The sequence below is a fragment of the Leptopilina heterotoma genome, unplaced genomic scaffold (genome assembly GCF_015476425.1).
Source record: "Leptopilina heterotoma isolate Lh14 unplaced genomic scaffold, ASM1547642v1 Lhet_0, whole genome shotgun sequence".
Taxonomy (NCBI): domain Eukaryota; kingdom Metazoa; phylum Arthropoda; class Insecta; order Hymenoptera; family Figitidae; genus Leptopilina; species Leptopilina heterotoma.
In genome coordinates this window covers 680,243-699,834 of record NW_025110811.1, presented here as the reverse complement: position 1 = coordinate 699,834, position 19,592 = coordinate 680,243, and the positions used below count along the sequence as shown (strand labels likewise).

Genomic DNA, 19,592 nt, shown 5'->3' with positions numbered 1-19,592 from the left:
ATAAATTTTGTAAATTTCTCCGCAATTCAATTATTTTTAGGAATAAAATTCTTTTTAGGAATTCAATTATTTTTATAAATAATAAAACTCAATCGCAGTTCTTAAATTATTTTTAATATTAATTTTAACTGAATTTCTCGAAAAATATAATTATTCTTGAAAATTTTATTGAAATTCGTTGATAGAATTCAATTATTTAAAAATTTGTTGATAATATTCTTTATGAAAATTGAATTTGAAGAAACGGTATCCGGACAAGAAGTCCAAAACAAAAAGTCCAAACCAAAAAATCCAAAGTAAATGAAATCCAAAAAATTAAAATAGCAAATAATTTCACTTTGGATTTATTTTTTTTTTTTTGATTTTTTGTTCTGGTCAAAAAGTACCTTTCCCTTTTTTAAAACATTTTATAAAATAATCGAAATTCTTCTAGAAATTTTTTTATTTATGAAAATAATTGAATAATTTTTGTGAAGAATTTTTTTATTTTTGAAAATAATTGAATTTTTGTAAAGAATTTTATCAAAATTGTTGAAAATAATTGTATTTCTTGGAATAATTGTTTTAAAAATTTTATAGAATAATTGAAATTTTTCTAGAAATTTTTTTATTTATGAAAATAATTGAACTTTTGTGAAGAATTTTTTTATTTTTGAAAATAATTGAATTTTTGTAAAGAATTTTATCAAAATTGTTGAAAATAATTGTATTTCTTGGAATAATTGTTTTAAAAATTTTATAGAAAAATTGAAATTTTTCTAGAAATTTTTTTATTTATGAAAATAATTGGATTTTTGTAAAAAATTTTATCAAAAATGTTGAAAATAATTCCGATTTTATAGCACAAAAGTAAAAATGTGGCTTTTTTACAAGTTTCATTATTTATTTTGGACGATTTTATTTATTTTAGATTGTTTGTACTTTGGACTTTTTTTTTTGGACTTTCCGGTCTGGATTTATGAAATTGGATTTTTTGTCCTGTAATCGAAGAAACATTCAATTATTCAATAAATTATTTATTTGCATTTTATTTGTATTTAAAGAATTGAATTCTAGTAGAATTTTTTTAATAAAAATTGATTTAAAAATGAATTTCAATTGAAATTTTAGATAATTATTGAATATTAAAAGCAATATAGCGTGAATTATTAGAAATAATTGAATTTTGAAATTAATTTTTTTTTTAAAAGTTTAATTGAATTTTTTTTTTTTTTATATTATTTGAAGTTTTTATTTTCTAATATATATTTAATTGAAGAAGAATTTACGAATAATTGAAATTTCGCAAAATTGAATATTGTAAACAAATTAATTTGAAAATTGTCAAAGGATTTTTTCGAGAATTATATTAAAAATAATTGATTTAAAGAAGAATTTTAGTTTAAAATTCTGGAAAATAATAATTGAATTGAAATGATGAGAATAATTTTGAAGATGTTAGAGTAACAATATTCTTATAATTATATCACTGGGCCATCTATAATTATTATAAAACGTGAAGAAATCAATTACTCCGAGTCTTCGACTCGGAGTAATCGATTTCTTCATGTTTTATAGTTATGACAAATTTAATGTATAGTTTTAAGTAAAATATTTTCTTATATTTGATTCGGACTGATTATATTTTTGTCAGTTTGGTCCGTAAATGGTCCGATATTTTTTTTTATTTTTGGTCCGTAAAGTTCGTATTTTGAAATACTTTCACTGCTCTTTAAATTTGAATTAGTAAACATTTTTACTAATTCGAATTAGTAAAAATGTTTACTAATTTAAATTAGTAAAAATGTTTACTAATTTAAATTAGTAAAAATGTTTATTAATTTAAATTAGTAAAAATGTTTACTAATTTAAATTAGTAAAAATGTTTCTTAATTTAAATTAGTAAAAATGTTTACTAATTTGAATTAATGACTGACTTTTTGCTTTTGAATTAGTAAACTTTACTAATAAATTAGTAGAAATTACTATTTATTAGTAAAATTAACTAATTCAAAAGCAAAAAGTCAGTCACAAATTCAAATTAGTACACATTTTTACCAATTCAAATTTAGAGAATGGTTTGATCCCTGATGTACAAATAATTTTACGTTGTCATAATATTTTTCGTAAAGTTAGAAAATATCGTTTCCAGAGTGACAAACATTGTTCTAAGAGCGATTTTGGTTTTTATAAACAATATGCCTGATACAATTATCGCATTATGTCTTTGATGTATACTTTCTTAACAAGAAGGAAGTAACTGGTCTCTGCGTTTGTCTCCATTAAAATCCTCTTACCTATATCAGACACGTTCCGCAACCCCCAGAAGAGCCCGATTTTTCACTGCCACGCTGACCCAAGTTACCTGAATAGTTTATAGCAAGACTGCGAGCGTTATCCTTCTTCTGCCAAATAAATCGCAATAGTGAGTTAGATATTCTATAAAACGGAAATAAGTAACTTGAAAAACCATGGAATTGCAAACGAGAAGCCAATCAGGAAATAATCTTATCTCACATGATGATTGTTGTAAATTCAGTCTCGAATTTTTAATATTTTATACGTACTATTAGGTTAAAAGTGGAATTATAGACTGTTCGTACTATAATTACAATTTATGGTATTGATTAGAAATTCCACTAGAAATTTTACTATAGAATTATACTCTCTTCATTATTTTGTAACTATAATGCAGAAAGTATTATTGGTAATTTTTAAGTTCAAACTTTTTAGATATTATCAATGATTTATGATAGCTAATCCACGAAGGAAGGAAGAAAGGAAAATTTATTTTTAAATTAGTGATGAATAATGATGAGTATCTTTAATAAATTAGAAATAATAAGAATTTAAAATTGTCACTTGTGAAAACTTGTAAAGTACTGTGAACTATTTTCAAACGGCATTTAAAATTTTAAATCAATTCATGTTGCTACCTAATGAATCTCAACCTGTTGATGAATGAAAACTTATAACAATTATGAAACTGCACTGAGAAAGAAAACTATTGGCCCAATAGCACAAATGCTATTGAATTCAATTTTTTTGAAGCAATAATTTCTGTGCTGATTTCAGAAAATATTGATTAAATTATAATAATTCATGATTTAGAACTAGAAGCTTAATGTTGTCTAATGAAATATGTAAAATGGTTGAGATGTAGGGTTGATGGAATTTTATTTAAAAAATATGAATTAGTTTGAAATAAGTGTTGCCATTATTTTAAATAAAATTTTGTTAAATTAATAAATAGTATTATCCGTTATTTTTAATTTCGAAAATCCAACCACAAGTACTTATTGAGCGACCCCAAAAAACCCTGAAGAGTAATTGAATTATAAGTATTAAAAAATTCAACTAATTCTTGCATAAAATTTTATTGCAATTTTTGAAAAAAATTTAATTGTTTTCAAGAATATCATGCGATAATAATTTAATTCTTGTATTGATTTTTATAAAAATTTTTGAAAATAATTGAATTCTCACGAAGAACTTTATTAAAATTATATTCAAAGTAATTGAATTCCTGCGAAGGATTTTATTAAAATATTCAAAATAGTTGAATTCATCTAAAGAATTTTATTATTTATGAAAATAATTGACTTCTTGTAAACGTATTCAACGAATTTGATTCAAATTATATTGAAAATTTTTTTATTAAATATATATTTAAAAAATTCAACTAATTTAAATCTTGCATAAAATTTTATTGCTATTTTTTTAAAAAATTCAATTTATTGTTTTCAGGAATTTTATGTAAATTTTTGAAAACAATAAATTAAACTCTGTCGAGGAGTTGAATTGTAATTGTAGGATTGATAATAATTTAATTCTTGTATTGATTTTTATACAAAAAATTGTTGCAAAAATATTTACGAAAATAATTGAATTCCTGCAAAGAATTTTATTGAAATTATATTTAAATAATTGAATACATATAAAGAATTTTATTATTTATGTAAATAATTGAATTTATTTTTTGAGAAATCCTGCAAATTTTTTATTTTATTAGTGATGGAAATAATTGACTGGCAAACGTTTTCAATAAATTTGATTCATATTATATTGAAAATTATTCAATTCTTGTACAGATTTTTTTTAAATTTATTAAAAAGTAATTGAATTCTTTCGTAAAAAATTTTTAAAATTGTATTTAAATTTTTAAAATTTAAAAATTTAATTTTAGAATTTCCGCAAAAAATTTTACTATTTAAGAAAAGAATCAAATTCATGCAAAGATTTTTTTAAATAATTGAAATATATTTTCAATTTTTTGAAAATAATTAAATTCTTTCGAGAAATTGAATTATAATTATAATTGAATTGATAATAAATTAAATAAAATTTTTTGAAAACAATGGAATTTTTCCGAAGAATTTTATTAAAAATATTTTCCAAAATAATTGAATTCTTTTAAAGAATGTTTTTATTTATGAAAATAATTGAATTCTCGCGAAAGATTTTATTGAAATTAGTTTCAAAATAATTGAATTTTATCAAAAGAATTTTATTATTTATGAAAGTAATTGAATTTTTGCAAAGAATTTTTTAAAAATGTAAAGAGAATTGAATTGTTTTCGAGAAATTTTATTATAATTGAAATCCTGCAAATTTTTTATTTTATTATTTATGAAAATAATTGACTTCTTGCAAACGTTTTCAACGAATTTGATTCAATTTATAATTATGTTTTGAAAATTATTCAATTGTTGTATAAATTTTTTTTTTAAATTTCTTAAAAGTAATTGAATTCTTTTATGAAATTTTTTAAAATTGTATTTAAAATAATTGAATTCCCGCGAAGAATTTTTATATTTAAATAAACAATTGAATTCATGAGAATATTTTGAAAATAATTGAAATTTATTTTCAATTTTTTGAAAAGAATTAAATTCTTTCGATGAAATTGAATTATAATTGAATTGATAATAAATTTCATAAAAATTTTTGATAATAATTGAATTCTTGCGAAGAATTTTATTAAAATTATATTCAAAATAATTGAATTCATCTGAAGAATGTTTTTATTTATGAAAATATAATTGAATTCTCGCGAATCGTTTTGAAGAATTTTATTATTAAGTTTTTGAAAATATATCTATAATAATAATTAATTTAATAAATAATTGAATTTTTTTCATATTTTCAATCTAAAATTATTCAAAAATTAAAGTTGATATTTGAAAATAAAATTTTGTAATTTTAAATAAAATTATTCGCCAAAAAAATGTAAAAAAAAAAAAATTGTGATTAGTTACTGCCCAAAATTTTAAAATGCTCCCAGTTCCATTGCTGAATGAATAAATAACGGTTTTGAGTCAAATTCTAGACACCTCCTAATTTTCAGTTTTTTTTTACTCTACCAATTTTAAATAAATTTAAAATTAAATTTAAACATTTCAAAAATTGTTTATAATTGTTAAAAACAATAAAATTCAACATTTTAGAATTGCTTTTGGATTCTACACATTTGTTCCTTTATATTATTTGATTTTTTCGTCTTCGTACTTTCTATTCATCTTAGGAACCTTAGTAATATTCGTCGGAAACACGGAAATCCTCTTGGGAAACGTTTCTTCTTTCTTGGCTTTATCTTTTATTTTCATAGCCAAGTGTACGATCTTGGAAGGTAAAGTAGCCAAAGAAAATATGAAAATACCTAAATACATGCATATATGTCTTTCGTAAATAAAATAAATCTAATAATTTTTTTATTAATTTTTGAAATTTCGAAAATTTGAATCGATAATAAATTTTGTATTTTATTTCTACAATAAAGTATAGAAAATTTTTATTTAGAAATATATTTTATAGAAATTTTGATAAAAGAATTTTTTCTTGAAAAAACGCATTTTTTTGGGTGGCAGGGGTTTGAGACTTGTTTCTCGTTGAAACTTGTCAGAAGATAGTATTTAACCTGTCAGGAACGATGAAAGATTACGCGGAATATGAGAAAAGCTTCTCATACAAGTATAAATTCTTATCACAGTTGTTAAACTCAGCAGTATGTTTAATATAACATGTAATTTTTCTTTTTAAATATAGTTTTTGGAAATTTTTACAATCAAGTGATCAAATAAAACTGAGTATTCCTTAAAAAAAGTGTAAATATTGTAAAATTGAACAAGGGGCTAATTTTAATTTGGCCTCCTGCTCTTTCAGATAGTCTTTCGCTTGCTTGGGAATGAAAAGTTGGTCAAACTTTTGCCCCTGATGTAAATGAGAACATCAGCTAGCGGTGAGAAAAGAAAAACTATAGCAGAATGAACTACTCAAAATGGTAATACAAAAGTTCAAAGACAACAGTTACTTGAATTTGTGTAATAGAAAATTCCAACTTTGCACCAAGCTCGCCAAGAGACAATTCTATAAAACCTATATGTGTGTGTGTGAACTTGCAAAGTTTTTCTCTCTATTTATAAGAAAACTTTCTGACGCACCACTAGCTGAAACTTAGAATCAGCTATTATTTAAAAACCTTTCAAGAACACTGAGATTTGTGGAACAAATTTTCATGCTCATGCTGGTGATAATAAAACAAACTAAAGAACAAGTTTCAACAAAATTCTTTTATTATTGTTCCAGAATACTTGTTCTTATTACTTATTAAAGATTTTCATCATTATTCATTCATTAATGTAAATAACCATCCAACTGTGGTTTAGATGTATTAATTTAATTATAAATTGTTTATAATAATTTTTGTGAGTGATGCTCCATGATTGGACCATGTTACTACTCTTGCAATAACTATAAAAGTAAAATACTACTTTACGAAAATTCAATTATTTTAAATACAATATAAAAAATATTCTATACAAGAATAGAATAATTTTTAATATAATTTGAATCAAATTCGTTGAAAACGTTTGCAAGTCAATTATTTTCATCACTAATAAAATCAAAAATTTGCAGGATTTCAATTATAATGAAATTTCTCGAAAACAATTCAATTTTTTTTTCAATTTTAAAAAATTCTTCGCAAAAATTTCAATTATTTTCATAAATAATAAACTTATTAAGATGAATTCAATTATTTTTAATATAAATTTAATGAAATTCTTCGCAAGAACTCAATTGTTTTTAAAAATTTTTTTTTTAAATTCTTTATAAGAATTTAATTATTACCAGTTCAATTATAATTCAATTCCTCCAAAGAATTGAATTATTTTTAAAAATTTTCATAAAATTCCCCAAAGCAATTCAATTTTTTTCAATTTTAATAAATTCTTCGCAAAAAAAATTTCACGGAAGAATTCAATTACTATTAATAAGTTTAAAAAATATTCTATACCTACAAGAATTGAATAATTTTCAATATAATTTGAATCAAATTCGTTGAAAACGTTTGCAAGAAGTCAATTATTTTTATAAATAATGAAATAAAAGTTTATGCAGGAATTCAATTATATAAAAGTTTCTCGAAAATAATTCAATTCTTTTTCAATTTTAACAAATTCTTTGCAAAATTCAATTATTTTTATAAATAATAAAATTCTTTAGATGAATTTAATTATTTTGAATATAATTGCAATAAAATATTTCGCGAGAATTCAATTGTTTTCATAAATAAAAACATTCTTTAGATGAATTCAATTATTTTGAATATAATTTTAACAAAATTCTTCTCAAGAATTTAATTGTTTTGAAAAATTTCTATAAAATTTATTATCAATTCAATTATAAATTATAATTCAATTCCTCGAAAGAATTTAATTATTTTAAAGAAATTGAAAATAAAATTCAATTATTTTCAAAATCTGTGCATAAATTCAATTATTTTCTTAAATAGTAAAATTCTTCGTGAGAATTCAATTATTTTAAATACAATTTTTAAAAAATTTCACAAAAGAATTCAATTACTTTTAATGAATTTCAAAAAAAATTCTATACAAGAATTGAATAATTTTCAATATAATTTAAATCAAATTCGTTGAAAACGTTTGGAAGAAGACAATTATTTTCATGAATAATAGAATAAAAAATTTGCAGGATTTCAATTATAATAAAATTTCTCAAATCTATTTTAATAAATTCTTCGCAAAAATTTCAATTATTTTCATAAATAATAAACTTATTAAGATGAATTCAATTATTTTTAATATAAATTTAATGAAATTCTTCGCAAAAACTCAATTGTTTTTAAAAATAATAAAATTCATCGCAGGATTTCAATAATTTTTGAAAATTTTAAATAAAATTCTTTGCAACTATTCAAGTAATTTAATAAACAATAAAATTCATCGGAGGATTTCAATTATTTTTAATACAATTTTACAGGAATTGCTCGAAATTATAATTATTCTTAAAAATTTAATTTCAATTCTTCGAAAAAAATCAATTATTTAAAAAAAAAATGTTTTTTTTTTAAATTCTTTTAAAGAATTCAATTATTTACAAAAATATTAGAATTTTTCGCAGGAATTCAATTATTTTCAAATATTTTAATAAAATTGTTCGAAAAAAATACAATTATTTTGAGGTATTTTACTAAAATTCTTTGCAGAAATTCAATTATTTTCAAATGTAATAAAATTCTTCGCAGAAATTCAATTATGTTCAAAATTTTTTTAAAATTCTGTTCAAAATTTCAATTATCTTTATAAATAATAAAATTCTTCGCAGAAATTGAATTATTTTCAAAAATTTTCATAAAATTCTTGGCAAAATTTCAATTATTTTCAATGATTTTTAATATCTACTATTTTAATAAAATTTTTCAAAAGAATTGAATTATTTAAATAAATTTTAATAAAATTCTACGTAAACATTTAATTTCTTCCATAAAATATTAAAAATTTTACAGGAATTCAATTATTGACAAATTTCCATAAAGCTCTCGAAAACAATTAAATTTTTTCAATTTTAATAAAATTCTTCGCAGGATTTCAATTATTTTCAAAAAATTTTATAATAGTCAATACAAGAATTAAATTATTATCGATATTCTTGAAAGCAATTCAATTTTTTGTTAAAATTGCAATAATTTCAATTATTTTCAAAAAATTTTATAATAGTCAATACAAGAATTAAATTATTATCGATATTCTTGAAAGCAATTTAATTTTTTTGCAAAAATTTGCAATAAAATTTGATGTAAGAATTAGTTGAATTTTTGGAAACTTATGATTCATTTACACATCAGGGATTTTTGGGGTCGCTAAATAAGTAGTCGTGGTTGAATTTTCAAAATTAAAAATGGCGGATCCAACATGGCCGCATAACTTTAATAAATTTTATAAATAAACACGTTTATGGTTATTTTTAAAGTCACTCTCTTTTGAATGAGAGTTGAAAATTACTGATTTAAAAGCAAAAAGTCAGTCACTAGTTCAAATAGTAATATTTATACTGACAATTAGTTAAAAATAACTGATTGTCTGTTAAAAACAATAACTGATGTTTCAGTAAATTTTTTTTTGACTGATTCAATTAGTCAAGTTTAACTGATTTTTCAGTTATTTTTTCACTGAAAATCAGTTATTTTTAACTGATTCAGAAGCAATAAAAAGTCTGATTTTTAGTTAAAGCCATGATTTTTAACTGATTCAAATTAAGAGAGCATATGCAACATCAAGAATACTTCAAACCAAACAATATTTTTTTAAGTTACTTTTTAAAGTAACCTGTAAGTTGTCAGCAAGATTGCAGCAAGTTTTCAAAAATGACAGTGCAAGCTTGCTGCAAATAGTAAAGTGGCGTCATAACTCCACATTCTGCAATCTTTCTGCTAGCTTTTCTTGTAAACTTGCAAAGAAAGCTTGCAGCAAGCTTGGCTTGTAAACTAACAAAGAAAGCTTGCCTTGGAAACTTGCTAAGCAAGCTTGTAGCAAGCTTGTAGCAAGCTTCTTCAAGCCTAATTTTGACTAAAACAACTTAAATTAATCCAAATATTGACTAAATGGTAAATTCTGAATTGAAAACTGATTTTAAGACCTAAAATTGTCTTATTTTGATTTTGAGCCCAAAAATGGGTTGAATTTAAGAAAAAAACATTTTAATAATAATAATAATATAAAGAGCCGAACGTAAATTTTCGGTTTTTATCGAAAAAAAACCAATTTGAATTCGTAGCGAATACTTCGATATGGAGGATTCCTGTCGAACCGATGTAAACAAGAAGAAACGCCGTTCAACCTACTTGGAGCACTCACCAGAGGACAACAGTAGGTTGAGTAGGTTTATTACCGGCAATAGGGAACCAACTGCCTCTATACCTTCCACTGAGTCATTCGGCCTTGAAGACCACCTTTTACTCAACTTCATACCAACATGGGGAAAGTCAGTTGTCGACATATTGTCCTCTATTGAACACAATCTGCTTTCAAGTGCGCAAGACATCTCGCGCAGTCTCATTGACCAGACCTAGTGGTCTAATGGTCTTCGATACGAACGAAACCAAGCAGTCTGAGTCTGTAGAGTGCGTTCTACGGCGGAAAATCGTTGTCCTTTGAATAAAAAAAAGAAAGAAAGAAAGAAAATTAAAACTCAAAAAAAGAGAACAGAAGTCAGTCACGACCTTAATTAATTTGAATTATCATACGCGACCTCGCAAGAGCGTCGGGTCACTCTTCGTCTAAAACTGCAACTGTTCTTCGGGTCGAGGACTCAACAACAAGAAATCAACTCGTTTTACCGTCTTCGCAGTAAGTCGACGACAAGGTGAGTCGATGTTAGTAGTTTTGCAGTGGCGACGCGCCTTTACAAACCATATTATCCATCATCGACCATATTTTTTATATACGCAACTCAAATAATCGATTCCTCACTTGTTTTCTCTAGACACTTTACGTCTGACCCTTTTAAAAAATATTCCTCGTTCCACTTTTTTTCTTCCTTTAAATACCATATTCCATCTTTCTTCATTATACCATTAAATTCAAAAACTAGGCGCCAAGAGCCTTCCTGCTCTACTTTTCCGTCTGTCATTACACATCGATCGTTTGTACGCCTTGAAATTATTTTCCTTTTTTTAAAAACGAAAAAAAATTCCTCACAAATCACATTTCTAGATTTAAAATCAATATACTCAAATCATTCTAAACCTGTTTTAAACACGAAAGGACACATGACATTTATAACATGTGCTTTCCTATTAAAAATTAAAATACCAAGAGCCGAATTGTTCAAGATGTTGTTAATTCGTGATAAAGTAAAACCGGATTAAACTGGTAAAGAAAATTTTTTTTTTTTTTTTTTTGATAGAAATGAGAAAGAGAGAAAGATTGAGGAAAGCAGAAGTAACCGGAAGGAACAGGATTTCCCGCGCAGTGTACAATCGATAATGAAAGTTCGAGGTCACTCGCTTTTGTCGTCATTAGAATTTTTTTTTTTTCTGTAAAATGAAAAAAAGGGGGCGAAAAAAGTGTTATATTTATTGATTGTCCAAAAAAAAATTTTTGAATGTCAAAGTTCAATGCGGTAAAATGGTGTATAGGATATTGTGTGACCCCACCTATATTCTCGAAAATCGGATTTTCTTCAGAGGCATTAAATGTCATTGGTATATGACACAATGCGGGCAGATTTTTATCTAGTGTATGATTCAATATTTTACCAATATAACTTTTATGAATCCGCAAGGTCGTTAGGGGATATTCAAGGCCGACAATCAACTCCTGACACAAATTATTGTTGATATAGAGCAGAGTCTGTTTAATAAATCTCAATTCGTTGGTGCATTTTTTTTTTTTTTTTGCAGATATTATCCTATGGCTAGGGAAATTTGCTGTGTTTAATCATTTCCGTACTGTAAAACATTTATCTTTGCAATTGAAAAAATTTGTAAATTTTTACTCAAAAAAAAAAAAAAAAAAATTTTATTTTTTGGTATCTGTATTACAAAACCAAATAGCAGAAATTTTTGCATGGAACTTGACACGATATTGTATAGTAACTTTTGCAATATTACACTGCAACATTCAGACAAGGTTCGCCCTGAGTAAAATTTTTATTTAAACCAAGAATAATAATTTATTTGAGTCAAGTAAATGTATATTTTTCTCCGGGGCCTACAAAACTATTTATTTGCTTTGAATACAAATTTTATTTTACACAAATTTTTATTTAAACCAAATAATATAATAAGTATTATAATTTATTAATAAGTAAATATAATAAGTATTGAAATTTATTAATAAGTATAAATATAATTATATTTACTTATTAATAAATTTCAATAATTAAACATTAATTAATTAATTAATTAATTAATTAATTTTTTTATTATTAATAATTACTATTTTTTATTATTATATTATTATTATTATATTTGATTATTATAATAATCAAATATAATAATAATATAATAATCAAATATAATAATTATAACAATATAAAACGTATAATATAATTATAATAATGTTATATAATATAATTATTAATCTAATAATACACTGTGAAAAAAATTTATTTGATTCAAATAACCGATTAATTAACTATTATAAATTAAATATTTACTTGAATCAAGTAATATTTATTGTAGTCAATTAAATGGTATTTGAACCAATAATTTCAGTATTTGAAGCAAATATGAATTGAACCATTTAATTGACTCCAATAAATATAATTTGATTCAATTAAATATTTAATTGATAACAGTCAATTAATCGGTTATTGGAATCAAATACATTTTTTTCAGTGTAATATAAAAATAATATACTCTCTAAATTTGAATTAGTAAAAATTTTTACTAATTTGAATGAGTGACTAACTTTTTGTTTTTGAATTAGTAAATTTTACTAATAAAGAGTAATTGCTACAAATTTATTAGTAAAATTTACTAATTCGAAAGCAAAAAGTCAGTCACTAATTCAAATTAGTAAACATTTTTACTAATTCAAATTTAGGGAGTATATTTTTTTGGTTATTATTAGTAAATAAATAAATATTTATTAATATTTATCTCAGAGCCTAATAAATTATTTACTTGTTTTAAAACAAAAATTTTATTTTGCACAAATATTATATTTATATATTTATGATATTTTATATATAAATAAATTTATTACACTGTTTTTCTGCGAATATCAAATTGAGACTTTTGATTCGTTTTTTTGTCTCAGTTTGATATCCTTAGAAAAATTGTGTATATATTTGGACCGAATAAAATTTTTTTCTAAGCAAATAAAATGTTTACTATAGGCTCTGAGCGAAATATATACTTTTTCTGGGAGTGATTTCCAGAAAGAATTTTCATCTTTTATTATAATATATTTTTATTATATTATATTGTATGTAATATAATAAAAAAAATAATAATAAAATATAATTGTAATTCGAAATAATTTTAAAATCTTGAGTGGAAATTAAAACGCATTAAAAATAATTTAACAAAATTGTAGAAAGTAGTTGAATTTTAAAAGAATTTCAGTTGTAATTTTTAGAAATAAATTAAAATTTAGCAAATTATATACTCCAGTATTAAATAATTTAATATTTAAAAATTTGTGTCATGTTCCATGGAAAAAAATATACTATCTGGAAAAAATTTTGTTTTTATATATTCTAAAAAAACTAAAATATTCTGATTTGTTTATAAAAAAAAATCTAAAAAAAATTTAATTTAAATAACCGATCACTTGTCTATTATCAAATAAATATTTACTTAAATCAAATAAATTTGAATTTAAAACCAATAATTTCAGTATTTGAAACAAATACCATTTAATTGATTTAAATAAAAATTATTTGATTTGAGTAAATATTTCTATTTGGAAAAAAAAATCAAATAATCGGTTATTTAAATCAAATAAATTTTCTCAATATGTATAAACAAATTATTTTGTGGTAAAAGTAATTGTAAACAATTTTTTTTTCTCTATAAAGACGGTGGTGAATTCGTTTATAAAATAAAATGAATTAAAAATTGATTAAATCATTAAAAATCTGTTATAGAAAAATTATTTATTTATTTAAAGTTGTATTTCTTAAAAAAAGTATAAAAAAATTTCATTTTGAAAAAATCTTTACAAAAAAAAAAACGAAATGTATCTGTTTACTATATAAGCGTATTGACCCACTTTTTCCGTAAAGTTATTTTTCGAAAATAAAAATAATTTTTCCCATCTATTTGTGTTGTGAAATATAATAAAGCAATGTATTACATTTCATATCGGTACAAATAAAAAAAAGAATGATTTTGTTGACCAAAACCCATTCAACTGTACAGGTAGAGTGAGATATTCAGATATATGCTTGAAGAAACCTTCAATAATATTTGCTAGTGTCTTCAATATTCATGCATGTTAGAAAATCCTTGAATTTGTATGAAAAAATATTTTTCTAAAGTTCTGCAACTCGTTGTACTACAATTTTTTCTTCGTTTCAAAAAATTTTTCTTTTACAATATTCTTACTATATAAACTATATATGAAAAAAATACTATTTCATTGTTGATGTTAATTACTATTACTACTATTAACTACTATCAGTACTTTTAATTACTATTACTACTATTAACTACTATCAGTACTTTTAATTACTATTAATAATATTGCTTACTATTAATAATATTACTTACTATTAATATTAATTACTTACTATTAATATTATTAATTACTCTCAGTACTATTAACACATTTAATTACTATTAATTCTTATCAATACTATCAATTACTATCAATATTATCAAGTACTATTATTATACTATAAACAATACTATTAATATTGCTAATTACTGTAAAAACTATTATTTAGTATTAATACTATTAATAATACAATTTAGTATTAATATTATTGGTACTATTAATTACTATCAGTTTTATTAATTAGTAATACTGCTAGTAATTACTGTTAATAACACTAATTGCTGTGAATACTATTAATACTATTAATAATACTAATTGCTATCAATACTGTTAGTAATATTAATAGTACCAATTACTATCAATGATATTAATACTATTAATTGCTATCAATTTTTATTAGTAATATAAGTACTATTAATACTATTAATTACTATTAATAAAGGATAGGACTATTAGTAGTATTAATACTATTAATGTTATTATTTACTGACAATATTATGAATTACTATTAATACTACTAATTAATATAAATACTATTAAGTACTATTAATACTTTCAATATTATTAATACTTTTAATTACAATCAAAACTATTAATAGTATTAATTGCTATTAATACTATTAATTACTATCAATACAATTAGTACTATTAATACTATTAATTACTATCAATACTATTAATTACTATTGATACTTTTAATATTATTAATAGTCTATCAATACTATTATTACTATTAATACTATTAATACTATTAGTAGTGTTAATATTATTAATTATCTTCAGTACTATTTTTATTATGATTTCTGTCAATTTGATTAATTATTATTAATAATATAGATTACAATTAATACTATAAATTATTATTTATACTATTAACTATTGATAATACTATTAATTGTTTATAATACTTTGAATTACTGTAAATACTATTAATTACTATTTTATTGTTTATTTATATATTTGTCGTTAATAGTAGTAATATTTTTTTTTCTCTCTTTGATTTTTCATTCTTTTTTTTTCAATAAAATATTTCAATGTTATAACAATAGTCACTACTATGTAGTTATGTGATGAGGAATTTTTTTTACGACGAGAACTCAAATTATTATTCAGAAATTCTTCCGAGAAAACAATACCTGTGTGTTGTGAAAAATTAAGGCGTGTCCTTCCGGTCAATTTAAATAACACTAATAATTGTTTGTTCATATTTTGTAGAACTCTTCTGTTTAAAACTAAACACAAACTCTCTTATCTCTCTTTCTCTTTCTCTCTCTTTAATTGTTTCAGTTTAATATTTTAAATACTTTTTAACGTGTTATTCGATTTTGTTTTCTGCAGACGAAATAAATATGTATAATGATATTAAATATTGTAAAACTGCTTGAAAAGTAGTAGTGAGAATGTTATTTTTATTTTCAATGTTATTGTTAAGAAAGAAACAAAAAAAAAAGGAAGAAAAGTATTCAATCAAAATTCAAAATTTTGATTGTTTCGGTAGAAAATCTTTGAATACGAAAAAAACAACATCTGATACAATTCAGAACAACAAAACGTACGAGATTCACTCGACTGCATGTGATTTTCATTTTTTGCTGAATTTTTCTTTTTGACAAAGATCATTTTTATTTGAGACTTAATTTAGAATTTTATTGAAATTTTTGATAATTTTTTTTTGTCATAATTACTCTTCATTATTAATTGTCTAGAAAATGGTAATTTTGTTGGAAATTAAAAATTCCAAACTAGTAGGAATCGAATATTGCAAATATTCTGTATTGTTTTTTTCTTAAATTAAAAATATTAAAATAAAAAGAAATTTTTCAATTAATTGGCAAGCTTTCAGGAAAATAGTGCAAGCTTGCTGAAAACTTACAGGTTACTTGAAATTTATTAAAATGTTTATTAAAACAAGAAAGAAATATTTATTGAAATAAAAAATATTTATTGAATTAAAAATTATTTATTGAAATAAAAAATATTTATTGAATTAAAAATTATTTATTGAATTAAAAAATATTAATTGAAATAAAAAAAAGTTATTGAATTAAAAAATATTTATTGAAATAAAAAATTTATTGAAATAAAAAATATTTATTGAAATAAAAAGTATTTAAAGAATTAAAAAATATTTATTGAAACAAAAAATATTTATTGAAATAAAACAGAAATATTTATCAAAAATTAAAAAACAAAAAATTAAAGCAGGAAGTAAACAATTTCGTTTTTGTATCGATACAAAAGAAAAAAAATTGCTCGCATTTTTGTTGCGTGTCAATAATCGCGGTTAAAAAAAACAATTCAATACATTTAATAACTGCGAAAGAAAGAATTTAATTCGAGGTGTAAATTTTTCTCTCTTTTTTTTGCAAATGCTGTTTCATAAAATTGCGTAACTATTTGTGAGTCACTATATAACTGCCGTCGAGAGACGCAATTAAATGATAATAATCTCTGCATCAATGGATCAGAATTTTTTTTCTTAAATATTTTTGCATTATCACCGTATATCTGGATAGACAATTTCTAATGAAGAGTTTTTTTTTAATCACATCTAGAAAATTAGAGACAAGTTATAAATTATTTTTTTCAATTACACTATGCAATTGGGCTGCCGCCATGCATGCGAATCTCTATAATAATGCATTTAAAAAGAATTTCAGCACGTGAGACATATGGCATGTTTTGAATCATTTATTTCGCTACATTTTTTTTTTTATTCCAAAAATCAGTGTTCCAAATTTGCGCAATTTGTAACTAATTTTATAATATAATTCTCATAAAGATACTGGGGATCGATTTTTTCAGATTATTTAAATAAATAATTCCCTTCACTTTCAGAAAAAAAAAAATTCAGAGAAAAAAAATTTAATTTTCATAGTATTGCTCGCATAATTCTCTATACAAAAATAGGGAAATGAAAAATATTTCTGTATTTTTTCCGCCATATTAGAATCACCATTTTTTTCATTTTAGGAGAAAGTGAATTAAAAATTATGAAATTGAAAAATTTTTATTTCTATTTTTGGGAGATATTTTAAATAGAGGAGAATTCTTATTGTGATTTTAAAGAAATTGCTTTTCGTCTGTTCCTCCGAATGTGGTCAATTTTTGGCACTGAACTTCGTATCATGTGACGTATATTGGCCAGTTTACAAATATTCCTCGCTACTCAATGAAAGTGGCTCCTATCATTTGAAATTTTTGGCAAAATGCGTAATGTAACAGGTTGCTCCTGTGATTCTTAATGTTTAAGAATTTTTTTTTTTTTTGCTGACCCACATTTCCAATTTATTGACAATGACAAAAATATTTAAAAACCAGAAAATTTATATATTTTAACTGGTGGTCAAAATCTGGCGAACTGTGGGCATTGACAAAAATATTTTAAACCCACAAAATTTCTATATTTTGATTATGGTCAAAAAACAATGACAAAATTATTTTAAAAACAATAAAAAGTTCTATATATTTGACTATGGCTAAAATCTAGCAAACCATGGCCAATAACAAGCTTCGTATTCGATAATTAATTTTCGAAAAGTATCAAAAAGTAGCTTAAAGACAGAAAAAAGTAGTAAAAAAGTAGCTATCGAAAAATTAAACTTGACGACTTAATTTTTTAATAATTTCTTAATTACATGAAAAAATAGAATAATTTTTAAAAATAAATATTTAAATACCTATTTATTTTGTCTACAGGAATAAAAATATTTCAAATGATTTCAATGTAACGCATTTTTGAAATTTAACTATTTTTAAAAATTACAAAAATAATTCTTTCAAAATTCAATCATTTTTTTCTTGAAATTTATAAATAAAATTATTCAAAACATTAACCATTTTATTTTATTCAATTCTATATCAATTCTTATTAGAATGTTCTACGAGAATTCAATTATTTAAATACAAAAATAAATAATAATTTATTGAATAATTGAATATTTCTTAAATTTGAATTCTTATAAAGAAGTTTATCAACATTTTTTAAAATAATTAAATTTTTACGAACAATTGCATTAAAATTTTTGATAATAATTAAATTCATTCAAGAAATTTAATTAAAAATGAATTAAAAGTAATTATTACACTGTAAAAAACAAATATCAAATTTTTTTAAATAATTGAACTTTTTCGAAGAATTTTATTCAAATTTTTTAAGAATAATTGCGTTTTTAACGGAATTAATTAAAAATTATATTCAAAATAATTAAAATCTTGCGATGAGTTTTATTATTTATGAAAATAATTGAATTTTTGTCACTGAACTTTCATAAAGTTTTTAAAATAATTGAATTCTTGCGAAGAATTTTTAAGAAATCTATTTAAATAAGTGACTTTTTTCGAAAAAAAAAAATTATTTAAAATACAAATTTCTTATAATTTTTTACAAAAAAATCAATTGTTTAAAAAGAGTTTTGAACAATTCTTCGCAAAAAGTCAATTATTTAAAAAAATACATTAAAGTTCTTCACAAGAATTCAGAATTATGTTTACAAACATTAAAATGTTTCAGAAAAATTCAATTATTTAAAAAAAATATCAATTACTTTTTATACAATTTTAAATGAATTCCCTGAAAAATGCAATTTATCTTAAAAATTTTATTAGTACAATTTTTCGAAAAAATTCAATTATTTTAAGAAATTTTGATAAAATACTTGATAAGAATTTAATTATAAAGAATTTCATTAACATTTTTTTAAATAATTGAATTCTTTCAAAGAATTTTATTAATATTTTTAAGAATAGTCATTGAATTTTTCGTTAAATTGATTTAAAATTTTATTAAAAATAATTAAAATATTATTATTAATGAATATAATTGAATTCTAGACAAAAAAATTTGTTAATTTTTTTCTGAAAATAATTGAATTGTAGAGAAGAATTTTATTTAAATTTCTAAGAATAATTAATTTGTTTCGAGAAATTTAAAAAAAAATCGTATTGAAAATACTTGAATTCTGTAGAATAATTTTATTAAAGTTTTTGGGAAAAAATTGAATTGTTTCGAAGAATATTATTAAAATTTGTTGAAAATAATTAAATAATTTTAAGGATTTTAAATTACATTTTCAGAAAAATGTA

At 21.8% G+C, this 19,592-nt stretch overlaps 2 protein-coding genes across 10 annotated transcripts in view; one reads left to right on the top strand and one right to left on the bottom strand.

Moving 5' to 3' along the window:
- Nucleotides 1–16,048, bottom strand: part of LOC122500784 (chymotrypsin-2-like) — a 31,932-nt gene extending 15,884 nt beyond the window's left edge. The window contains exon 1 of one of the 3 annotated variants that reach the window (XM_043610064.1): nt 15,644–16,048. In XM_043610064.1, coding sequence (XP_043465999.1) covers nt 15,644–15,713 — 70 coding nt within the window. In that variant the 5' untranslated portion in view covers nt 15,714–16,048. The remainder of the gene's footprint in view (nt 1–15,643) is intronic. The other 2 variants (XM_043609986.1, XM_043609913.1) reach the window with 2 other exon arrangements.
- The window catches only part of LOC122500353 (protein NDRG3), an 81,651-nt gene that overhangs the window by 13,882 nt on the left and 48,177 nt on the right, over nt 1–19,592 (top strand). For 3 of the 7 annotated variants that reach the window (XM_043609703.1, XM_043609621.1, XM_043609291.1), the window contains exon 1: nt 10,346–10,641. The exons of 1 other annotated variant lie outside the window; for it this stretch is intronic. The gene's annotated coding sequence lies outside the window, so the exon portion shown is untranslated. Of the gene's footprint in view, nt 1–10,344; nt 10,642–19,592 lie in introns of those variants that run through there. 3 more of the 7 variants (XM_043609426.1, XM_043609356.1, XR_006301487.1) reach the window with 3 other exon arrangements.